The 21,418-nt window shown below is 41.4% G+C and overlaps 1 protein-coding gene across 4 annotated transcripts; it reads right to left on the bottom strand.

Moving 5' to 3' along the window:
- Positions 1-140: 140 nt before the first annotated feature.
- Positions 141-20,767, bottom strand: tmem131 (transmembrane protein 131). 4 transcript variants are annotated; one of them, XM_055507758.1, is made up of 41 exons: positions 20,465-20,767; positions 18,458-18,519; positions 18,218-18,258; positions 15,961-16,029; positions 14,885-15,005; positions 13,072-13,188; positions 12,864-12,986; positions 12,694-12,774; positions 12,448-12,598; positions 12,288-12,344; positions 12,132-12,193; positions 11,938-12,046; positions 11,455-11,563; positions 11,212-11,365; positions 10,809-10,979; positions 9,943-10,053; positions 9,579-9,713; positions 8,756-8,860; positions 8,590-8,676; positions 8,316-8,468; positions 8,152-8,227; positions 7,459-7,573; positions 7,176-7,314; positions 6,977-7,086; positions 6,823-6,895; positions 6,553-6,704; positions 6,325-6,467; positions 5,166-5,352; positions 4,464-4,649; positions 4,206-4,358; positions 3,202-3,620; positions 2,938-3,107; positions 2,735-2,865; positions 2,548-2,657; positions 2,320-2,469; positions 2,085-2,235; positions 1,746-1,861; positions 1,593-1,674; positions 1,423-1,520; positions 1,187-1,329; positions 141-1,086 (listed from the first exon to the last, which is right to left on the bottom strand). In XM_055507758.1, the coding sequence occupies exons 1-41, from the start codon at positions 20,634-20,636 to the stop codon at positions 820-822; spliced, it is 5,361 nt and encodes a 1,786-aa protein (XP_055363733.1). In that variant the 5' UTR covers positions 20,637-20,767; the 3' UTR covers positions 141-819. The 4 variants fall into 4 exon arrangements, with proteins under 4 accessions (XP_055363733.1, XP_029005172.1, XP_029005175.1 ...); XM_029149339.3 differs by having other exon boundaries at positions 1,746-1,864; positions 2,320-2,472; positions 20,465-20,766; XM_029149342.3 differs by having other exon boundaries at positions 2,320-2,472; positions 20,465-20,766.
- Positions 20,768-21,418: the final 651 nt, after the last annotated feature.

Raw genomic sequence — 21,418 nt, 5'->3', positions numbered from 1 at the left:
TGACTTCATTGTTCAGTTGACCAACTGCAGCTTTTCTGCTGTGACTCATTGTCACCAGCAGCCGCTCTGTCTGTAAACCAGTGGAGCAAGTTGAACTTATCTTAAGCCTACAGGAAAAAACAAAAAACATGAGCATGACGTCTTGCTGAAATCCTTTATTTAAATTTGCTGACAAATAGAGGCAATGTACAATACAGACCTCAAACTTAAATATCCTTTCATTATTTGACCAAATTTATTATTACAGAAGGCTTGAACAGTTTTGAGCTCTTAAAAGCTCTTCAAAGCTCTTTAGCCGTTGGTGAAGGTTCTTCATTTAGACTGTCTGCTGCCATTTAAAAGTGTGGCGCAATCGGTTTAATTGAAATGTAATCAAAGCTGACTTTTTAAACAAATCTTTGGAAGAAACCATTTTGATAAATTTTCGTGAAAACAAGACACATGGCTTAAAATAAGATGTCTCTTCCAGACTCAAGGTTCTGTGCCATGTTCCAAATTGTCAGAAGAAATGCTTCACTGCCAGTCGTTCTATAGGAGCAGAACCTCTGCTCTAGCATTAGCATACCATGCTAGCAATATTTTGGAGTTTAGGGGGCACCTGTTAAAAGAAACCCAAATAAAATTAGCATTTCTGCCCCCTGAATAAAAAGCTGCATGAACTAAATTGCGTGAATGGTAACCTACAACACTGGGCTACCAAACGCTGGGTAACATTGCTTTCTGTTGGGATTCGTCGATTAAAAGAAAAAACTATTTCCTTCAACACACAACACACATCGAATCCACAATGTGCTTGTGTTTAAGTGCCGTTGTGTGGTTTTAGTTGCCGCTGTCGGAGGAGCTGGGCCATGGCTCCGAGCTGCGCCTGCTCAGGGTGGGGCCCCACAGGCTCCACGGGTTGAAGTTGCGACTCATCTCTGTGGAAGCGGGTGGCGACGGGGCGGGACTGGTCACCAGATCAGTCAGAGTAGGTGGATTGGCCGTGGGAGAAAAGGGGTTTAACCCTGAATCTGCGCTGGTGGACCAAATGGAGCTGCTGTAGGGTGTGGTTGCAGACCAGGGATTATGGTTGTTTCCCAGGAGTGACTAAAAAAATAAAAATAAAAAAAAATAGAAAAAGCTTAACAATCGTATCATGAACATGATACTTAAACTAGGCTCCATTCATGCAATCAACAAATCTTACTGCAGCTGGCACAGCTGGTGAGCTGGGGCTGCTGGCCCACGAGTGCAGGGGGTCGCTGCTTGGCACCTCCCAGATGGCGGGGCTGATCTCAGGCCAGCTTTGCTGGGGCTCACTGGACTTGGGGGCGTTAATTCCGCTGAAAACTAAAAACAACACGTGTTTCAGTTCCTTGAATGTAGAGTAACAGGTGTGACCTGTTGTGCAACTAACATGTACAGTAAGTCATGGAAAGTTACCTCCAGTCAGGTTAAAGGAATTGTTGGGCCCAAAAGCAGAGAATGTGTTGGCAGAACTGTAGTTTGGAATACTGACGATAGGACTCCACATTCCAGAGCTATAGCAAAGACACACGTGTGCATTCAGCTGATGTTGGAACCAGGGACATTTAGATATTCTCTCATTTTACCTGTCGGAGCTGTCACTCTCCACTGAGGTCATGTGTGCCAGGCTCTTTGCTTGGTTGTCAGGTTTACCTGCACCAGAACCACCTGACAAAATTTAAAGCATTAGCTTCCTCTTGTACACAAACCAACAACACACACACACACAGACAATTTACCTGGGCTTTTGTCATAACCGGCAGCGACAGCAGCAAAGGTAGGAGTCCCGTTTTTGCCTAGGAGTGGAGTGGCTGTGGATAATTTATTTCCTGGAGCCTTCTTCTGGTTTCCCTCACTACTAAACAACAAAAAAGCCAGACGAGTGGTTGGTGCTCGTAAAATATACAAATGCTGTTGTATTCTGTTCATTACACACAGTAGGAGCATAGAAACCAGCTCAGATTATAACAGGTGGTCAGTGGAAACATTCAAAGACTAGAACAGGATGGAAATGTTAAGCGTGGTGGTGGTTTCCTTCGGTAACGGGTACATTCATCATAACCCAATCTGTGGCCAACCTGTTACTGTTGAGCACGCTGCTGTAGGTGCCTCTGGACAGTGAGCTGGGGGATGTTGGCGGAGGGGACATTGTTCCACTTGTGGCAGCTCTTTTCAGGAAAGGGTCTGCGTTAATTGTCTGAAGGGAGATCTGCTGAAGACTGTCTGCTTCTGCCAGTGGAGAACAGGGACCAGTGAGCATCACTAACCGGACAGACCGGGACAAGACAGGAGGCTCTTTAGCTTCCAACTTACGGACGCTGTTCTTGGACAGTGGCACGTCCCATTCTGGAGGGGCCAGCTCCTTCTCGCCCTCGGAGCTGCTGCTGTGGCCCAGCTCCGGCCCCGACGCACTGGAGAACAATTTGTCCAACAGAGAGGGACGTCTGTCCTCCATCTTCCCATCTACTGCAAGAGCAAACACGTCACTGACAGCATCTGGTGATGCAGCACAGAGGGCGGTGGGATTTGAGTGAAGCTCACGTCTATGTTTCTGCAGGGGTCTGGGGATGGTGTTGAGAGGGTGGAGAGCTTTGGAGGCGAAGCTCTTCCGTGGTTTGTTTTCCAGCGGCACATACGGCAGCTCCAGAGTGCTGAGAACAACAAAGATGATGGATAAAGAGACCGATGACAAAGAGCACGGAGCCACTTCCATTAATACAAAACACACCTGGTATCTTCTGCTGGAGTCTCTTTCTTTGCGGCTACTTGTTTCTTAGTTTTGCTTTTGATCATGACATTTGAAGTCTCCTCTTTGACTTTTCCTGTGGGAGCTGTTCTGCCTTTCTTTTTCACTGGTTCCTGGAAGAAATGGTTACAATTAAAACAGCAATAAAAGAGAGCCCACGTGATGATGTTTTGAATTTTCTGTACCTCTTTGATGTTTGTCTCCATATCTGGGTTTGAGGTCTCTGTAGTTGTGGAGGAGCTGTCGTCATTGTCGGCCAGGTTGTCTTTAAGCTCGTCTCCCTGAGTCTTTAATGTAGATTTTCTCTCTTTCTCTTCCTTTTTCCTCTGAGCTTTTGTTTTACCACGAGCCTTCCCTTTGGGATCCAACACAGAACACAGCATGAACACAACATTCAAAGCCTCCACATGATCACAGGGGTCTCTCCTGGTAAAACCAAACGTGCATACCTTTGTTCTGTATTGACTGAGAGCTCTGCTCCTGTAAAACCTCAGCGCCTACAGGCTCCGGACGGTCAAGGTCATTGTCCATGGCTCCTATCAGGTTGGCATATTCCACATCCTCAGGGCCGAGGCCTCTGGGGGAAAGTGTCGACGACCCAGCCAAGCTCTGACTAGGGAGGTCTGGCTGTTTGGTAGTCCGAGCCTTGCGGTTAGTAGACTGACAGGCAGGTTGAGGGCCGTCCTGGCATGAGGTTGTACTTCCTTTGGTCAGCTGGGAGGAAGCGGGTTGCATAGATGGGCGGCCAATCCTGGACCTCTTATCTTGGTTGTCAGAATCTGATAAGCTGCGGCTGTTACCCTGACGGGCTCCAACCCGAGTTGCTCCGTTGGTGGATGCGTATCCTCTGGGGTTCTGGGATGACTCACTGTAATCATTCAACATTATTATTGACAGAGGTTTGTTTTAGTTTGCTTCATTTTTTGACACAATCGTTTTTTGAAGAAATATACAGCAAAACAAAGAATTATAGAAACTATGTGTCTAGAGGAGAAACATAGTTTTGGTCTGACTATGAATTTGTATTATAAAACCCAGGAACCAAATTCAGTTGATTAATTGATTCGATCAACAAAAACTAACTTGTTGGAGTTGGTGATTTCACTGTAAAGTTTGTGCTGTCATGTATTTGTAGTATTTAGCTTCTGGAAAAATGAGTAAAGAGAAACTAACTAAGCTAAAGTTCTTGATTTGCTTGTCATGCAACAGAGTGCTTCACACTGAACATGCAAATTTCTCAGAATAGTGAGTGATAAAGTGTAATAAAGAGGCAGACATGGCAAGAACACTGGGCAGTGGTTAGCCCCATATACATAACCGCAGACCAAAAGCTTCTGACTGAAAGTAATCTGACGTACAGAGCATCCCAAAGTTCTCCAGCCTAAAACATGTAATATATAATTATTTGTGTGTTCTCGCTCACACAAGCACAGATGCGTAATATTTTACTTACTTTGAATCATGAATTTGGACAATTTCCCTGAGATTGAATGGCCTCCCAGTCTCCATGCTGGAGTTGGACTCCACGGACACACGTCTCTTAAAAGGCTCCCAGATGCTCTGAGCCTCCAGGTAGGCTGTAGCGATCACCAACAGAAACATGGAACTGAAGGGATGTAACACAAACTATGAGTGGAGTCAATAATTAAGTTTGAGAAAACAGTGCAGGATTAAAGTTGTCAAGCCTTTGCTGCAAGATACTTGCACTCACATCATCACCAGAGATACGATGATGTAGAGCTCCAGCTCCCAGCTTGGCCTGGGCAGGGTTTCTGCACATGCAGCTAGCATGTGGTAGGGCAAGGAGGCATTCAGGCTAAACACAAACTCTGAGCCTCCACATGTTACCAGTTTCAGCTCCCGGATCACTCGAGATGTAGTGAAGTCGGGTGTAAACCTGTTAGGACAAATTAAATGGTGATCTGAGAGAACCGAGCCATTAAAATAAAGAACACTTTCAACATTGCTCATCAAGTCCAGTTAATTCAGGGTGTTACTTCAGTGGGTTATTGATTAAATTGAAGTATCCTCAGGTCTGGAAATGTGTAAATCTTCTGGTTTCATATGTAGCTACAGTTTAACGTATTCATGCATTTGCATATATTTAGCTGCGTCTGTTCTGTGCTGACAAAGTCAACAGACACCTGCAGATTTTATATCTGGCTGCATTTATAAAGCACCTAACGCCAAATGTTAATTATTATGTGTATATCCATACAAAACGTGGGACCCAGATGGGACTTTCAGCGATGAAGAAAAAGAGAAGCAAAGGTTGCAGAGACAATTCACCTTCTTACACAGGAAGGATGAGGACAAGTATTAATAGAGCTTGTGGGTGAAGGGGAGAGTGTGCACACACACCACACACAGAAATCCACCAACAGAAACCGTGGAGTGGATGGTAATAACTTACAGTATGATGAGGTCTTTTGACGTGTTTGGCTTGAGTGCAAATTCTTGACAGTTGAGAACTTTGAATCCATATCCTTCACAAGCTTGTCCGTTGATCTCTGCAGACTTGATGGTGATGGGGAGCAGGCCTGTGTTCTCCACTCTAAAGGTTCTTTTAAGGGTGAAGTTGGGCTCCTTGATTTTTGTCTCTGAAACCATTCAAAAAGGAACGACAAGAAATGTTAATTGTAAAACTAAAAAACAAAACACTAAATGAATGTTTGTATAAGATAAATTCACTTCTAGTTAATCTAGAGAATTATTCATATTGTGTATTTAGTGTGAACCATCACAAAACAATAATGAAGAGCCTAATCCTAACACAGCCTGATACTATACCCCTCTAATCAGCTACAGATGTTTATGGAGAACAGTCATTAGTACAAAGCTCGTATTTACTCAACACTCACCCAACATGTGAAACCTTGAGCATTCAGGTGTGGCCAGCAGGGACAGAGTCTGTACTTCAGAACAGGTTTCAACACAGACTGGAGGAGCTTTGCCTCTAATGCTACTAGTGGCTCTCATGACATTACCATCTATAAATCCTCTTAGCTGGACTACATCAACTCCACTAGTGACTCTGTCACAATACAGAAACAGATCACCGCCTTCCAGAATCAGAAGCCCGATCTGACGACCGTGTCATGGGCCTAGAGATCAGGTGACACACAGTGCATCCAGGGCAAACATGAGAAGGGGCATCAAAGGAGCTAAGCACTGCTACACGCTGAATGTAGAGGAACACTTCTCTTATTCACAGACATTTTCAAAATGTGAATCTGTGAATATGTTCATAATATTTCCAATGTATGTTGGGTCCATAGTAGTTCCCAGAGACACTATGTCAATAATACTGTAGACATTTTTATATTCTGTACGTACTGCACTTCTGGTTAGATGCTAAAACTGCATTTCATTGCCGTGTACTTGTGTACTTATGTGTAATGCTAATAAAGATGAACCTAAACTAATCAAATGCTAGTAAGAAGAGCCTACAGCACAAGCTCAAACATGCACTTGGGTCCAACCTCCTATCTTTGAACTAGCTCGTCTGACATGCCTAGAAATAAGGGGTCCTGCAGTAAGTTGAGTGTGAAGTCAAACCAACATGAACTCACTGTCGGTGCAGTCTTTGAGCAGAGATTCAGTCATCTTGAACCTCAGCGAGCTGCCTTGTCCTGGAGGCTTCCCTGCAACTTTCAGGCTCTCTGTTGTACCTCTTCCGTGAAGTACGATTGTATCGATGACAGTTAGATTATTCCTAAAAAGAAAAAAACGTCAGAAAAACACTCACTGGAAAGAGATTCACTCACTGCTTAACTGCAAAAAAAAAAAACATGCTTTACCTGATTATAAGGAGAGAGGAGACGCTGTGGTTGCTGATGGGAGTAAACCTCACATTGAATGACTTTATTTCTCCAGGCAGGAGGAGGAGGTTGTATACAAAGGGTCTGGTTGAGCCTTCTACAAACCCTGTACTGCCTTTTATTATTGGGGTCTGACAAACAAACGGAGAACCTGTTAGAGACAAACTGTTTCCATATGCTGCACCAAATACTGACAAGAGGGGCTGTCATCAGGCCAAGCAGATGATTAAACCATCTAGTATCACCCACTTGATTTCTGTGAACTTGAAACTCTAAGGTGTTTGAGTCAATGTTGATGTTCGATACATTTCCCATGGGCAACCTGAAAAATAAAGTTTAGATGATTTATGAAAGAGTAAGGTGAGAGATTAACTAGAAGGAACAGGTTGATCAGATTTCCCACCTTTCAGCCAATTTTCCAGAAAACACAGAGGGATTGGGCAACAGCGCCAGGGGGAGAACTTGAACATAAACAGGAACATCTGCAGGGTTGTGTAGAGTCACCTCTTCATCCTACAGAAAGAGAAAGAGATGTCCTATAAATACACTATAATAAATACAACAGGCCAGAATACTCCTGTGTGTGGACTGTTGCTACTCACAGAGGAGCTGTTTGTGTTGGTCAAAGGGAACGTTATGCGTTGTGTAGAGTTGACAAGTGAAGGCCACGTCAAATGTGCTGTAACTTTAGCTTGGACGTTTTTCTGAAGATTTGTGTTGACTTCAAAGACAGCTTCGATCCTGTGGTAAGAGAAGAGAGTTCATCATAGTGGAAATCAGTTTGACTTCACTGCCAAAGCCTTGATCACTCGACCCTACCACCTATTTTTTTTCCAGATAACCTGAGCCGGAAGAATGAGGCTCACAAACATGTATGGTGCTCACTTATGTCCAGAGCGCTCATTTAGCTCCTTCCATCGTCTGAGAAGCTTTTGATGAAGATCAACATCAGCATCCCAGATGTCCTCCTGCAAAGCTAGTCCATGAGGCTTGGCCTCAGCTGTGGAAGAAAAAGAACATAGTACCTACTTCATTTTTTAAGTTTTCACCCTGCATGTGCTGCATAGCTGTGGGAGGCGAAGCCAAGAACATTATTGTAGTGTTGAAAATAAATATAAATAAATGTGCATAGAAATGAGAAAAGAAATTTCGTTGCAGCTTCTTATAAATACAGAGGGCCTCATCAGAACGAGTTTCCATCTCAGATTATGTCATCTTGAGGAATTTTTGAAAAGCCAGTTAACACAAGATGCAATCTCTCTTGACAGAGCAACCAGATAAGTTTCCAATAATATCATCATTGTCACAAAGATGTCATCTGGATGACATAGTTTAATACCATTTATTTATACACACACACGCACGCACGCACGCACGCAAAACTGATGAAGTCAACCTTAAAATAATTCAATTAAAGTTATTATTGGATTTGAAGTAAAAATAAGCCACATACACAATTTGGAAAAGTAAAAAAAAAAACGATTGATGCATATAAAAAAGAAATAAAAATCTAATCCAAGATAGATTTTGTCATGTAAAATGTAAGCACAAAAAAAGAAAAAACAAAACAAAACTTACATTTAAGCACAAATGGCAGCCCCACATAACAGTGATCACCACACTGCAAGCCGGCATCAAAATAAATATTTGCCACCTGAAAAAGATGAAGAAAAAGAAAATAAGTTTATGTGTCTAAGGACACGTATGGCTCACTGATTTGACCCTTTGAGGCGACTGTGTACCTTGGATTTACGTCTTGGCTCAAGTTCGTCTTTGTTGTTGCGAAGCCGTTTATAATAAAAACGTATATCTTCTGTTAGGGAGCGAATCTGCTGCAGCCTCACTTTCTGTGTAAAGGAGCTCTGTATGCTGAAGCTTTGGTGAACTACTTTTCCCTGGAGCAGAAGACATATACACGTCAAGAACCCAAAAAAGGAAGCTCCAATCACACTGTATCAATCATTCCTGTGCCGATGTGTGAAATCATGCTGATGCAAACATCTGAATGTCACTTACTGGAAATGAAAGTGGTAAAATGATGGTTTTGGGGGAGCTGCTTAATGTGCCTACTGCGATGATGGCTTTCACTGGGATGGTTAGAATCTGAAGGAAAGAACATTTTGTGTAAGCGTTAGACTTAATGTCAGGTGTGTCCTAAAATGATGCCCGGCAGACTGTCTACCTCATAGTCTGTGGTTATGTGGATAGCTCCATCATACATGCCCTCCAGTGCCTTGGCCACCAGTGTCACTCGAAACGCTGCATAGTAGCCAGATGCTAATATCACCTGTAGAGACACAAATATATACAAACCTTAGTTCTCTTTGTCATCTAAAGCATTTAAATTACAATAATGGTGCATTTGCATTCTAATAATTTGCTGACAATAAGCTGAATATTTAGAATCTAATATATCCTTATTTATTAATAATATTTTTAACAAAATGTAAAAAAGTGGCTTTGATAACTGAAACTGTATGTAGTTTATAATCTTTAATCAATCAAATTTTAAAAATGCATAATTAAAGTATGGGTTTATATTTTTACATTAAAAATAGTCCAACTTTTTCAGAATGGCTCACAGATTGCAACTGTTTAGTGTGAGAAACCGTTGCTCCATGACTTTCTAATTTTCTAGTATTCTTTTTTTATGTGTATCCTAAGAAACTAAAAAACACAATGGTAATAGGAAAGCAAGACACAGTAAGGCTGTTTTCAGACTGCAATCTAAAAGAAGATCACAAAAGCACAAATTAAAAGAACACAAGGTAGTGAAGGACTCTTAAGTTTCTACCGAGGACTTAAGTGTTGGTTTCAGTTTTACTCTGGCATTAAGCTCACTTAAGCTGCTGTTACCAAGCTCTGCTGTCAGGATTTAAAAGAAAGCCTTTGGACTGTACTGCATTACTATGAAACTACCATCTGCACACCTACTATTCATGGTATTTCTATTACATTCAGTCATGATCCAAAAGCAGATCTGGTGTGACACGTGAATATCTTACGGTTTTGTGATGAGAGGCTGACGTGTTCTGCAGCTCTAGCAGGTGACTCAGAGCCACTGTTGTGTTTCCTTTCTCTGTCTTTAGCAGCTCCATGGAAAGACTGTCTCCAGTTACCAGCCAGGACTTTATCTCCAGCTGAAGGATGAAGGACAGAAAGGGTAAAAATGTATGAACTTGTTCTGGCATAATGAACTCCGTGTGAGTATACATTAATCAGTTCAAAGGTTTTATTCTATCTGCAACTTGTGGTTTTATTAAAAACACACACACACACACACACACACACACACACACACACACACACACACACACACACACACACACACACACACACACACACACACACACACACACACAATCTCACCTCTATGGGATTACTGTTGACCATCACAAATGCAATGCTGCTGGTATCTGTTGCACTGCGGACACCAAAGTCTAGGACATTGTCCTTCAGACTGGGAGGCAGGACCAGTGTCTGCTCAGACAGAACAAACACCACATTACGCATCACCAACAACTGATGGACATATCTACTGTGCTTTAGTTAAAACACAGAACATAGACTCAGCAAAACTGTATTTTGAGCAGAGACTAACGTTTGAACATACAATATAATGTAAATTATACAATAAAACATCTATTGAGCATAAAACAGCTTTTTGTAAAACAGAGCAGTGAGAAAAAAATGACCCAGCCATTAAATATATTTTAACACAGGGTAAATAATTTGTTTTAGCAGACTTTACTAACTGCCCAAGATTGACAAGCTTGTTTTTCTAAGCTGTCTTTTAGTCCATATTTACTATGGTTATGCATGAATAAAAAGTAAGTAGAAAGTCACATACGTACAGGACCAAATTGTCTGATTGCAAAATGTATCTAACCTATACTGAGTAAGGTCCCTGAACGCCTCTCGTACCCAGGACACATTGAGTGAATGTGAGTGAGAACTGGCTCTGTATAAATATATACAGCCTTTACATGTTCAAGCTGTAAAATTTCAATTATTTATTCAGCTCTCTGTTCGTCAACAAAACCCAAATTAATTAACAATGAATATTTACTTTGTGGCTTGTCAGTTAGCCTGAAACAGCAATGTGATAGGCTCCAAGATGAGCAAATTCAGAGAATCACTGAAATTCGAGCGCCACTGTGACAAAAAGTAAACCACCACCATGTACAGCAAGTAATCCTTCATATTTTTCAAATAATAGTATACTCGTTATATACCTCCAAAAAGCCTGTGTAGGCCCGGACAGGCAGGTGGAACTTGGATGCGTTTGTAATGAGTAAAATGTTGCTGTCTATGTGGATCGATGGTCGAATGGGTCGGAAGAGGAGGGAGAAGATGTAACGTGATTCGTGAGGGGGGATGAGGATGGGCGCACTGAAGTTCTGCACCTATAGAAGAGAGTAGAAAACCTAGTTCACTATGTGCACACTTCACAGACTCCCGTTCGAATCCAACACACTATGACTTCAGTAATAACAATAGTGTATAACTATGATCCTTCAGACAGTTTGAGAAATTTGCAGAATGCTGTGCTGAAATCAGTGGATTGTACAGGGGTACCTACTGATGTGGTCAGTCACTGAACAGTGTATAACTTTTACACACTAAGAATGAACTCACATTAAACATGGTTTTGGCCTCATCAGGCAGCGACACATTGTGTATCCAGATCGCAAAGTTAAATGCATTTGTGAGGAAGATGGGTCTGTCCACCGGGTCCACTGGACTGTCCCTGATGTGGAACAATGTAGCTGTGTGGTCAAAGCCCAAATATCTGCGAGAACAAAATGACATGCTGGTGTCAAGAGACTTTCACACCCATAATATACAAAACCACCTACTCTGTACGTAAAAACAACTCACCCCTCTAAAACCTCCGCCTGGTATGGGATTTCAAGCTTGGAGTAGCTCTTTTCTTTTGCTTTTACAGTTATTTTACCGGAAAAGTGATATGATCTTCTCGCCTTTGAGGCTGCAATGACAAAAAAAAGGTTCACATAGGCTGGCAAAAGAACAAAGTTGCACAAGAGGAAGTTGTGCAATACAGATACCAAGCTAAAGTGTGCAAACTATGGCTCATTTATAATAATGTTCAATTACATATGAAAAATATGAATAAAATGCAATAGATGTTACAAGAACACTGTCAGCATATATTTCATTTTTTTTAAGTGGCATCCCTTTATCATATGTAACATTGAGATGGAAGACATTTTATTCATATACTCTTGAGAAAAATTTACATCACCAATACAGCTGGCACCTTTCAAAGCATCTTCAGTCATATGAAATGATCCATACATCTGTGTCCATGATAACGGGATAGAAATAGACAAAAACACTTACCATCAAAACTAATACTTGCAACTTTGGTATATCTGTTCTCGCCAGCTTTAAGTGTGACTGCTTTAAAATCTATGGTGACGGCATCATTTGATGGTGTGGTACGCACGCTCTGTTAAAGACATTAGACAGAAGGTCATACAAACAGTTGGGATGACAGCTTAATGATGTGCTTGACAAAGTAACTAAACACGTACTGTAATTGGTACATCCTTTGTTCCTGAATTTAAAAGGTGCAGATTCAGCAGTTTTGGGCGATCTGTAACAGTTGGGAAAGAGGATGGAGGAAGAAAAGTGAGTTATGACACTTGATGAAAAGTGCAAGAATGTACTTCTGTAGAAAAACTTCACACCTTGTGATCGTAGCGTACCAAAGTCAAGCATTTCTGTGGAGGAGTATATACCAGGGGCTGCACATAAAAACAACATAAATAGCCGGAAGACGCATTCTTTTTCACAAATTATAAACAGTTGCAGGGAGTTTATATATAAAGATTTGTAAAGAAAACACACCTGACGTTACTTCTACCTCTACAGGGAGGATGATGAACTGATCCTCATTGGGGGCGTTTGTTTTGATTCTGATGAAAGCCGTGTGATTGTCGGCATCTCTCGAGGAGAAGCTGGCTCTCATCACCCCCTTGGTCTCAAATGGAGGTATTTCCTGAGGGTCAGAAAGTCAAGATAAGTAGGGTTGGTGCTGATTGCAGTTATCCTAACACCTGATAATAAACAAATGGCCTGAAACAGGAAACTTACCCATAACTTTCCACTGCCTCCCTGTTGACCTGTGGGAAGTTCTAAATGTAGGTCCCCGCCACTGGAGTACATCTCAACAACCTTGAGCAAGACAGGAAAAACAGAAACATCCCATATATATCAATACACTAACACAAATCAAAGTTGCGCAATGTTAACCTTCAGTGTACCTGCAGCGGTTCACTGTATGGGTTGTGGATGTTTATCAGGGGTGAGAAGCTGCTGTTTACAGGCACCCGAGCCCCTATAAAGGGCCTCAGCCTGTAGGGGTTGGGGATGCCCACCCCAAAAACCTTCAAGACAACAAAGGGAAAAACAATGTGAGCTACATTTCTCCCGCCATTTTAAAATAAATCTATCTAAAAATTTGTTCTGTACCTGGTATGTAAAAACCCCATGGTGTGATGTGTTAATAAATAAAGTGTTTTCTACATTGCCAACAACTCGAGCAAGAAACACAACATCAAATGACGTGTTCCCTCCAGGTGGAATGATCTGTTGAAGACACAGATGAAACAGATTCACAAAGCAGGCGAAAACCATTGAATAATCTCACTAAAGCTTCTGGCCACTAACATTTTAGTGGTGACTGATTGAAAGCAGAGACTATTTGATTCTATTTATAAAAACAACAACAACAGCAACAACAACAACACCTACAGCCATAGCTAAAATGGCTAATGAAGACTAAAGTAATTGTTGTACAGTAATGTCACAGAACAAAACTGATCACCTTCATTTCCTTAATCTTAGAATACAAAAACTAACTATGCATATGACAGCTCATTACACTGCAAGGCATTCAGAAAGGGGAAGCACTAACTAACCGCAGATCACAAACAATAAAAATGACCAAATAACATGTCAAACAGCAACAGTAGCAGCTGAGCTCTATCATCGGTTCACCTGAAAGTAAAAGTACTGAATACAATATATTTTCTATGATTAAATTTATGATGCTGCTAAACTGGCACTTTTTCTCTGAACAAGATTATCTGGATTAATCAGATCCTTCTTTAAACACAGGACCACAGCTACTTATTTTTTCCACGAGCTCTCAATGCACATTATATCAATAAAGAGAGAAATCCTAATTTTAAACCTTTCCCTCCACCTGATTGTGTCTGGCCTAATGTAGAAAGCCTGTATACAAAAGCATTGCGTGATAAAGGCCCGAAAGCTGTAGTCTGTTAGTAAAACCATGCTGCGTTCCCTCCCTCTGAATAGCTACGCTACGTGAAATAGTCTCTCATGCCTTTAAGTTCACATTATATTTATAATCACAGCTAAATATGAATCATATTAATGCACCAGACCTCAGCTAATCGTTGTCTATCAATGTCTAAAACACATCAGGCAAAAGGTCAGTCAGTCTCTGCCTTTTCTTCACCCAAATGATTAATTAATTGATGATGATTTACAATTAACTAGTGGTAGATTGAGTTGGCTGCTGTCTGCCATCGCTTAGCTTTACAATTGTATTTGGCATCTCTCCCACTAAAAAAGCCAAACAAGGCTTACATAGTGAGTCTCGTGTTTTGCTCACCACAAACAGATGGTTGCCACTTGAACCTTCGTACAGTAAGCCTCACATGCCTACATACATGTTTCTGACACACCTACACTCAGACTGTATTTTATCAGTGCCTGTAGCTGGCTAAACAGGTTTGTTAAGTCTAAGGTATGGTGGGACCATGTGTTCTGGGTCTATTTTTATGACCACTTCATGAATATTTTGTAAAATATTGACATTATTGCAAGATATGCACATTGTGCAGATATTCCATTCAACAGTCAAAACGGCAAACGCAAAGGAAACTCTACATTCAAATTTAGTGCTATGGCTCAGACCAGAAAAACCCATGTCCCAAAAACAGTGGACATAAGCAATTTTATCAATTTAAAAATAAACTTAAAACACTGTGAGGTGAAAAGGTCGAAATGCTTCCTGAAACAGCTGATGAACAGAATCACCAAAGAGCGTTGGCCTGGTCACACAAGAAATTTGCATCAGGACTTCCCATATTATTGTCAGAGCCTCTATGCTGCTGCTACATGGGTGTTGAATTGATAAAAGGGTTTCAACACGCAGCCATGTGGGTAAACGTCAAGGTTCTTTATTACAACGGCAGCATTAGCATTTCTGTGATTTGTTGTCGCACAAAGTATTTTTAGATCATTGAGCACTTACCCTATTCTGGAAAAAGGATGCGTGAAAATGTGCTGTTGTTGCTGATATTGATATCAAACTAATTTCTTCTGTGCTAGGATTATGTAAATAAACTTTCTCCATTTTTGGCATTCCAACAGGCCTGGAAAGGAAGAAAAGAAGCCTTTAAATGATCAAGTAAAACAACATATAAGACATTAGAAGGTAATTGTAAGAGACCCAGACTGGACGCATCGTGTGAAACCAGACACAGCATTAAGACATCAAACACAACATTACAACTTTCTAAACAGAAGTGTGACCTGCCAAAAATGACAGATATAACATCCACTCTCACTCAACAAAGTGATCAGTGATGGCCATTTACAACAAGTAGTCACCCTGAAAAAAATCCATGTATTTTTCTGCATGTTAAAATCCATTTCATGCAATGACTATATCTTGCATTACTGCCTGTCAAGTACCAAACCATGTGCTCTTTGATTTTCTTACCTTGCAGGCAGTCTGTGGTTTATGTCATTTCAATGTGGTATGAAAATCAACCAGCAGAGACATGAAAAGCTGGGAGTGTATGATCCTATCTGGCTCTGTATACTCATGCAGCAGCGTCCTAAATTTAGCTAAAGTATGAAGGCAGGTTAAGCTTAGGTGTGCTGGCTTATATCCAAAGCAAACCTGAAAAATCACATGCATGGCCCTTTATTAAAGTGCTAATTCAGACCCTGCAGTAGTTTCGATCGAGTTAAAGACACTAATGATTTCACAGGGCACATTTTCAGATCCATTAAAGCATATAAAGCTCAGACTCTGGGCCAATCTTTGTTGCTACTGGTAATGTACTGAACAGTAGAGAACTGGGTCATTGTGCATAGGGTTGCAACTACAAGAATGAAACGCAATGTACAAAAATTAAATTGATTGGGTGAAGTAGAAAATATGTGGTTTTCTTAAGTAGATTCCACAAATGGTTTAAATGCTTGAACTTTCTGTTGACAGACACCTCAGTGTGACTTGAACAAGTATCTGAGAATGTGAACGTAAGAAAATACAGAAACATCAACATTGGAAAGATAAAGCAAAACACAGCAAACACTCACTGTTCATGAAAGTCTAACATTGGAGGTTCAAATCGTATAGGTCGGCAGTTCCCCCGCTGAGGCGATGTGCTGTGGGAGGCAAGGAGTTGTGACAGCAGCAACAGTAGGTTAGGAAAAATAGTATCCATGTTTGTGAGAGTTCCAACCAAATGAGGCTAAACGCAGTCACACGGACTACGCTCCAGGCCTCTTTAACAATGCATTAGCCTCGCAGGTAAACCACGCCCAACTCCCAAACACTATTTCCATATGTAAAAAGCTCTGTGAAAATCCATCAACATGAACGGGAACAGAGAAATAACACTACATGAAAAAAAATACAGCTTCTCTACGGAGAGTGGTGCTGGTCTTAAAGGAAGGCAATGACTTTTGAGCATCGGTTGCGCCCTCCTGGCTGCAGGAGACAGGAATGACTCACCAAACCTGTTCAACAACAGGTGTATCTTAACAATAGACAAGGCCGTCCCTAAAGAGAAGCTGCTCTTCCTAGGTGGAGGTAGTGTATAACAGAACTGTGTAACAAGAGCCTTTAAGTAAATTCTCATGGAAAGAGAAGTTCATTAGTGATGCAAGGTGTGGCTCATAACCAAGCTGCCAGCCATTTAGTGGCTGAAATGCATTAACCAATAAATCATTACTAGTTTATTGTAGTATTATTTTGGTTATATTTTAAATGTATTCTCCTTTACTTTGCATCAACCCTCCTGCAAATGCACCCAAGGGTCTGGCATTCCTTTATACATCACTCACATGTAATTACTCCAACATCACCCCAGACTCAGACAGTTTATTAGAGATCAGTTTCACCTATTTACTACCAAAGACTACGTGTGCAGGCCAACACAATAGGCAAACTTGCTGGGATAGATTTCCATCCCCTGGGGTGCACAGTAATCTTCAAACTCCTCTGGGATAATCTGTCATCTACAGACTAGACCTTGCTGCTCTCATTAATATAACAACTACTGGCAAAATTCTTCCGGGAGTAAATATTCTACTGGATCCTGGCTGTGAGTCCTACACAGTCTTTCGCTCACTGCTTCAGAGCTGATGTGTTGAATGTCAGCGTGTGTAATTGGAGGAGCTGGGGGAAGCTCATGAGCAGGGTCATGCCTCTCCAACTTAGGAATTGCATATGTCCAGTGTCAGACTCGACTCAGGACGAAGAACATATAAAAGTGACCGTGGAAAAGCATTAGTGACTCGCTTTGTCAAAGAAGACTGGATCTCCATCTTCAAACAGTGGGACAGAAATTAACAGCAAAGACATTTCTACACATTAGACACAATAAAGAAAAGGGGGAGTCCAACAATTTTAAAGCTTGTACCAACAATGTCAACCAGCAAAGTGCCCTGCTCCTAACATGAGGGAGTGGTTGTGCAACACCCCTGCAAAATAACTTGTTCATGGATTAGAACACAGTGTACAAAAAGTAAACACTTTCTACCCTGCACCGCCATCGCAACACATATGACAATAACAATAGGTTACAAATGACACTTGCTAAAGAGTAACTTTTGCATGTTCCCTGAATTACACAGTGTGATTGTGTTTGAGTAGTTGGACACAGTAAAATTCAGCCCATCCACACTGAGATGTGTGCAGGCTCCCACTCAGTTCAGGCTGTCGCTGGAATCCAGACTTTAAGATAATGCCACACCGCAAGGAGAGCTACTGTATCAGTACAGCAGGTACAAACTGTTTGCCCTGTTGGACAGTAGGATTTCATGCTATCAACAGCTGGGAGAGCTTCAGGTTGTTGCCTCGATTTGAAATGTAGGCTCTGGCAGCGTATGATTTTGATGCTCCAGCTTTTTATTTTTGGGTGTTAGCTGATACTTTAGAGGCAGCCACGTGTAATAAAATTCCTCCCTGTGTTAGGTAGCCTTGACAAAAACAACATTTTTTCGCTCTTGACCCTAGTCACTGATGAGGCATTGGCCAATTTGCTAAAAAATATACAATTTCAACAAGATCTTTGTTATTTTGCTTTGGAGTGTTGTCTATGCTCTCAGCTTTTATAGCTGGGAACATATTGGTGTGTGTCATTGCTGTCAACGCAACTCCTCAGGCACCAGCTTATTGTATGGCAACACTTTACAATAGAGGGGCATCAAGTTGTACTATTTATAGGCAATATAGAAGGTATAAAATTACATTACCGGCCAGCCCTAGCATATTACACACATTTATATATATGAACTCAAAACCCCATCTCCTTTAAAGATTTTTTGAAATGAAAAAAGTGAAACTTACCTTTGTTGATGAAATAAACTAAAATCAATGTCTGACTCGGCCTGCAAACAAAACAGGCATTCATTCAGAAATCATTTTCATCTCATAGGAGAAGAACTTATAATATAAATCATTTTATTTATAACCAGTAAAAGGTAATAAATGTCTAATAGGTCTATTATGAACTTTGACATGTTTGCAATGATAGAAGTACAGCCTAATGACAATGAAATGAAGGGGAACAAGGCATTTATGACTTACCTGTAAAAGGCTTCCCTCACCAAAATGTAGAACCTCTAGAATTGTGTCCGACTGAATGAAAGCTGCAAACACAATAAGGAGGAAGAACTTAATATGAGCTCTACCACTTTGATGTTTTGTAAGACACAGAGCAAACTTGTATAATGCAGGTTAAAGCATAAAACAAAGTTGATACAGTGTTTTAAACTGTATCTCTAAAACATAAAGGGCTACCAAAAGGTGATATTCTGCTGATGTGCTTTGCAAAACAACTTTTTAAAAAAAGGAACATTATGTCTAACATTCACGCATTTCTCCAGATGTCACAGTCTGGGCTTTTCCTGTGTAGTAAAGTTAGCAAAAACCACACTTCTGCTTTAGCATCATCAACAGGCAGTCAAGGACCAGATGTCTCTGCCACTGACTATATGACTCATTCCAAATAATAAATTGACAAGCATCGAAGCATAATCTTTACCTTACTGGTCTGAATTTGTAACATGGGCTAAAAAGCTTTTCACATGACACCAGGACACATTCAGCATGAATAATGTGTTTCTGGATTAGAAATGTATTGACAAATTTAAAGCAGATATAATTACTAGGCACAAAGCCTGCCTCAGCAGATTCAGGCCTAATCAGATGTTTCATTTCCTTTATAGATTTTAATACTGATAATGTAATATAGATGTGTGGCACACAGTTAAGATAATTCATATGCCACAGGTCTGCTTTAGGTCAGGTGTTTGTGGATTTTTAGCTTGTTAGGGCTAAATAGCAAAAACTTTGTGAGGCCAAACTGTGTTTTGCTACAACACAACCTTACAAATTCATCAAATAAGTCTACAGACTTAGAACAGTGTGATATGACGATGGAATCATAAACACTCTAAATATTAAACTCAAGGAGCCACTATTCACAACAAGGAGCACTTAAAATTAAAATGTCCTTAACTAAAACGGTCACAACTATTGCTCAAGAAGGAAAGCAGGACATTTTATCGGTTAGCTCGAAGAAACCACATGTCAGATCTCCTGGCAGAGACCTGTGTAAATCTGTAAAGATACTGGAATTATCAGCAATCCAGCTAAGTTAGGACTGATAAAGTTGGAGTGTTGACGTTGGAACAAGTGGCTCCGTGGTATTTGCCAAATAATAGTGGGCACGTTGTACGACTGAGATTCAGGCTTGAGCTATGTTGCAAGTGGCAAGAACCAACGTAAACAACTTAAAGGCACCAGATATGTTTCAGAGTGGGCAGAGCTTATCTGGACACGAAGGGCTGCTGTCCACAACGACTGGCTCGGACTTATCGCTGTGACCTGACATGATCAGTAGATGTGACAGTTGGTCACTTCAGTGCGCTGGATAAATAGCACGCGGTGGGCTGATCGGTGCCAAGCTGGAAGCAGCCCAGGCTCCGAATCAAAACGCCGAAGCCACGTTTACACATAACGGTCATCCGACACATTTCCCTTCTTAAGTGCACCATGAGGAAGTACTGTTGAGCAACTTAGCATGCGACAGACACAGATGTGCCGTGAATGCGGCCAAAATGCAATCGTTCATTCCAGCACTTAAAGACCACACGGCAACAGCTGCAGGCTAACATGTGAACTAGCCACGATGCTAACAAGCGTCTCTCTCACTCTTTCTCTCTTCGTTGTACACTTTTAGTTTTGCATTTCCGAGGCAGAGTGTTAGCCGAACTTGGCCTTATATGGAGAGATGACAACACAACAACAAGCTACAAACGAAGCTAGCTAGCGGTTACTGTAACGTTAAAGGCCACATAGAGCTAACCTTTTACTCTCACATATATATCTAAGTGGCGGCACAACGGCGCTTTAATGTGAGGTTCAACAATGGCAAAGAAAAAAACTGTGTTCGAGAGGTTTAAATGTAAGCGAGTTAGCAGGCTAGCTGTTATAAAGTTGGCCCGTAGAGGTTACCTCAACCGCACTCGGCAGAAATATCTACGGAAGTTAGCGCTAGCTAATACGAACGTAGCCAGCTAAGTTACAAACCTTGTTTATTCGCCCGCGTTGTGTGAATAAAAGCAATAAATAACATCCTCAAAAATCCGATACATGATATTCTTGCTGTTGAGTGTAACTGTCGACAACTCTGGGCTCTTGCTGGACTCGCCATACTGCAGATATTACTGTTACGATAACAACCGAGCGAGTACGCGAACATGCCAGTGTAAACCTCTGCTGACTCTGTCAATCATAGCCGTGATGAAAAAAATCCAACTCAGGCGAGCAGCGTCCCTCTGGCAGCGAGCAGGACGTCGGCCTCGCTTCTTGCCTTCCGCTTCCGCTTCCGCTTCACGCGCGGCGCGGATCGGCGGCGGCGCGGCAGAGCGGCGCGGTGGTGCGCAGTTTTCACGGCCGCTGTTACAATGACCCACGGGAGGCATTAAAAACAACGAAAAAGAAACATTAACCACTGTCCGCCCGTTGTCGTTTAACCCGCGCTACTGAATTGAACGAGCAGGAAAAAGTCAAAGTATTGATTTAGCTGATAACATGAACGTACATGTCTGCTACAGCAGGTAAAAACTTAAATGTAAGAGAACACCTCTGCCCCAAATAGAGTCTTCTGTTCAGCAGTGGTAGTGTTGGTTGACACTGAAATATACACACAGTGCTCATTGATCAGAGAGACCATCTGGTAGGTGAGGAGTGTTCTGACAGCTCAATATGAAAATATGATATGATAAAATGTAAAAAATCTCAATTAAATTTCCATTTAAATCGCTTCACTTGCACTTGGTGTCATGAGCATAACAATGTCCAATGTCACAAACACTGATTACGGCCACCCCTGACACGGACCGGTGGCCTAAGACGTCATTGCCTGTGTGTCCACAAGCTTGGTGATGTCATGTGTGGAGTCCCACTTGTCAGTCACTCTAGAAGTAAACTAAACGACACCCGTCATTAAGGGTTCAAAGGCAACACAAAATGATTTCAACT

Source organism: Betta splendens, chromosome 4 (assembly GCF_900634795.4).
Source record: "Betta splendens chromosome 4, fBetSpl5.4, whole genome shotgun sequence".
Taxonomy (NCBI): domain Eukaryota; kingdom Metazoa; phylum Chordata; class Actinopteri; order Anabantiformes; family Osphronemidae; genus Betta; species Betta splendens.
This window is presented reverse-complemented; position numbering and strand designations above follow the sequence as displayed.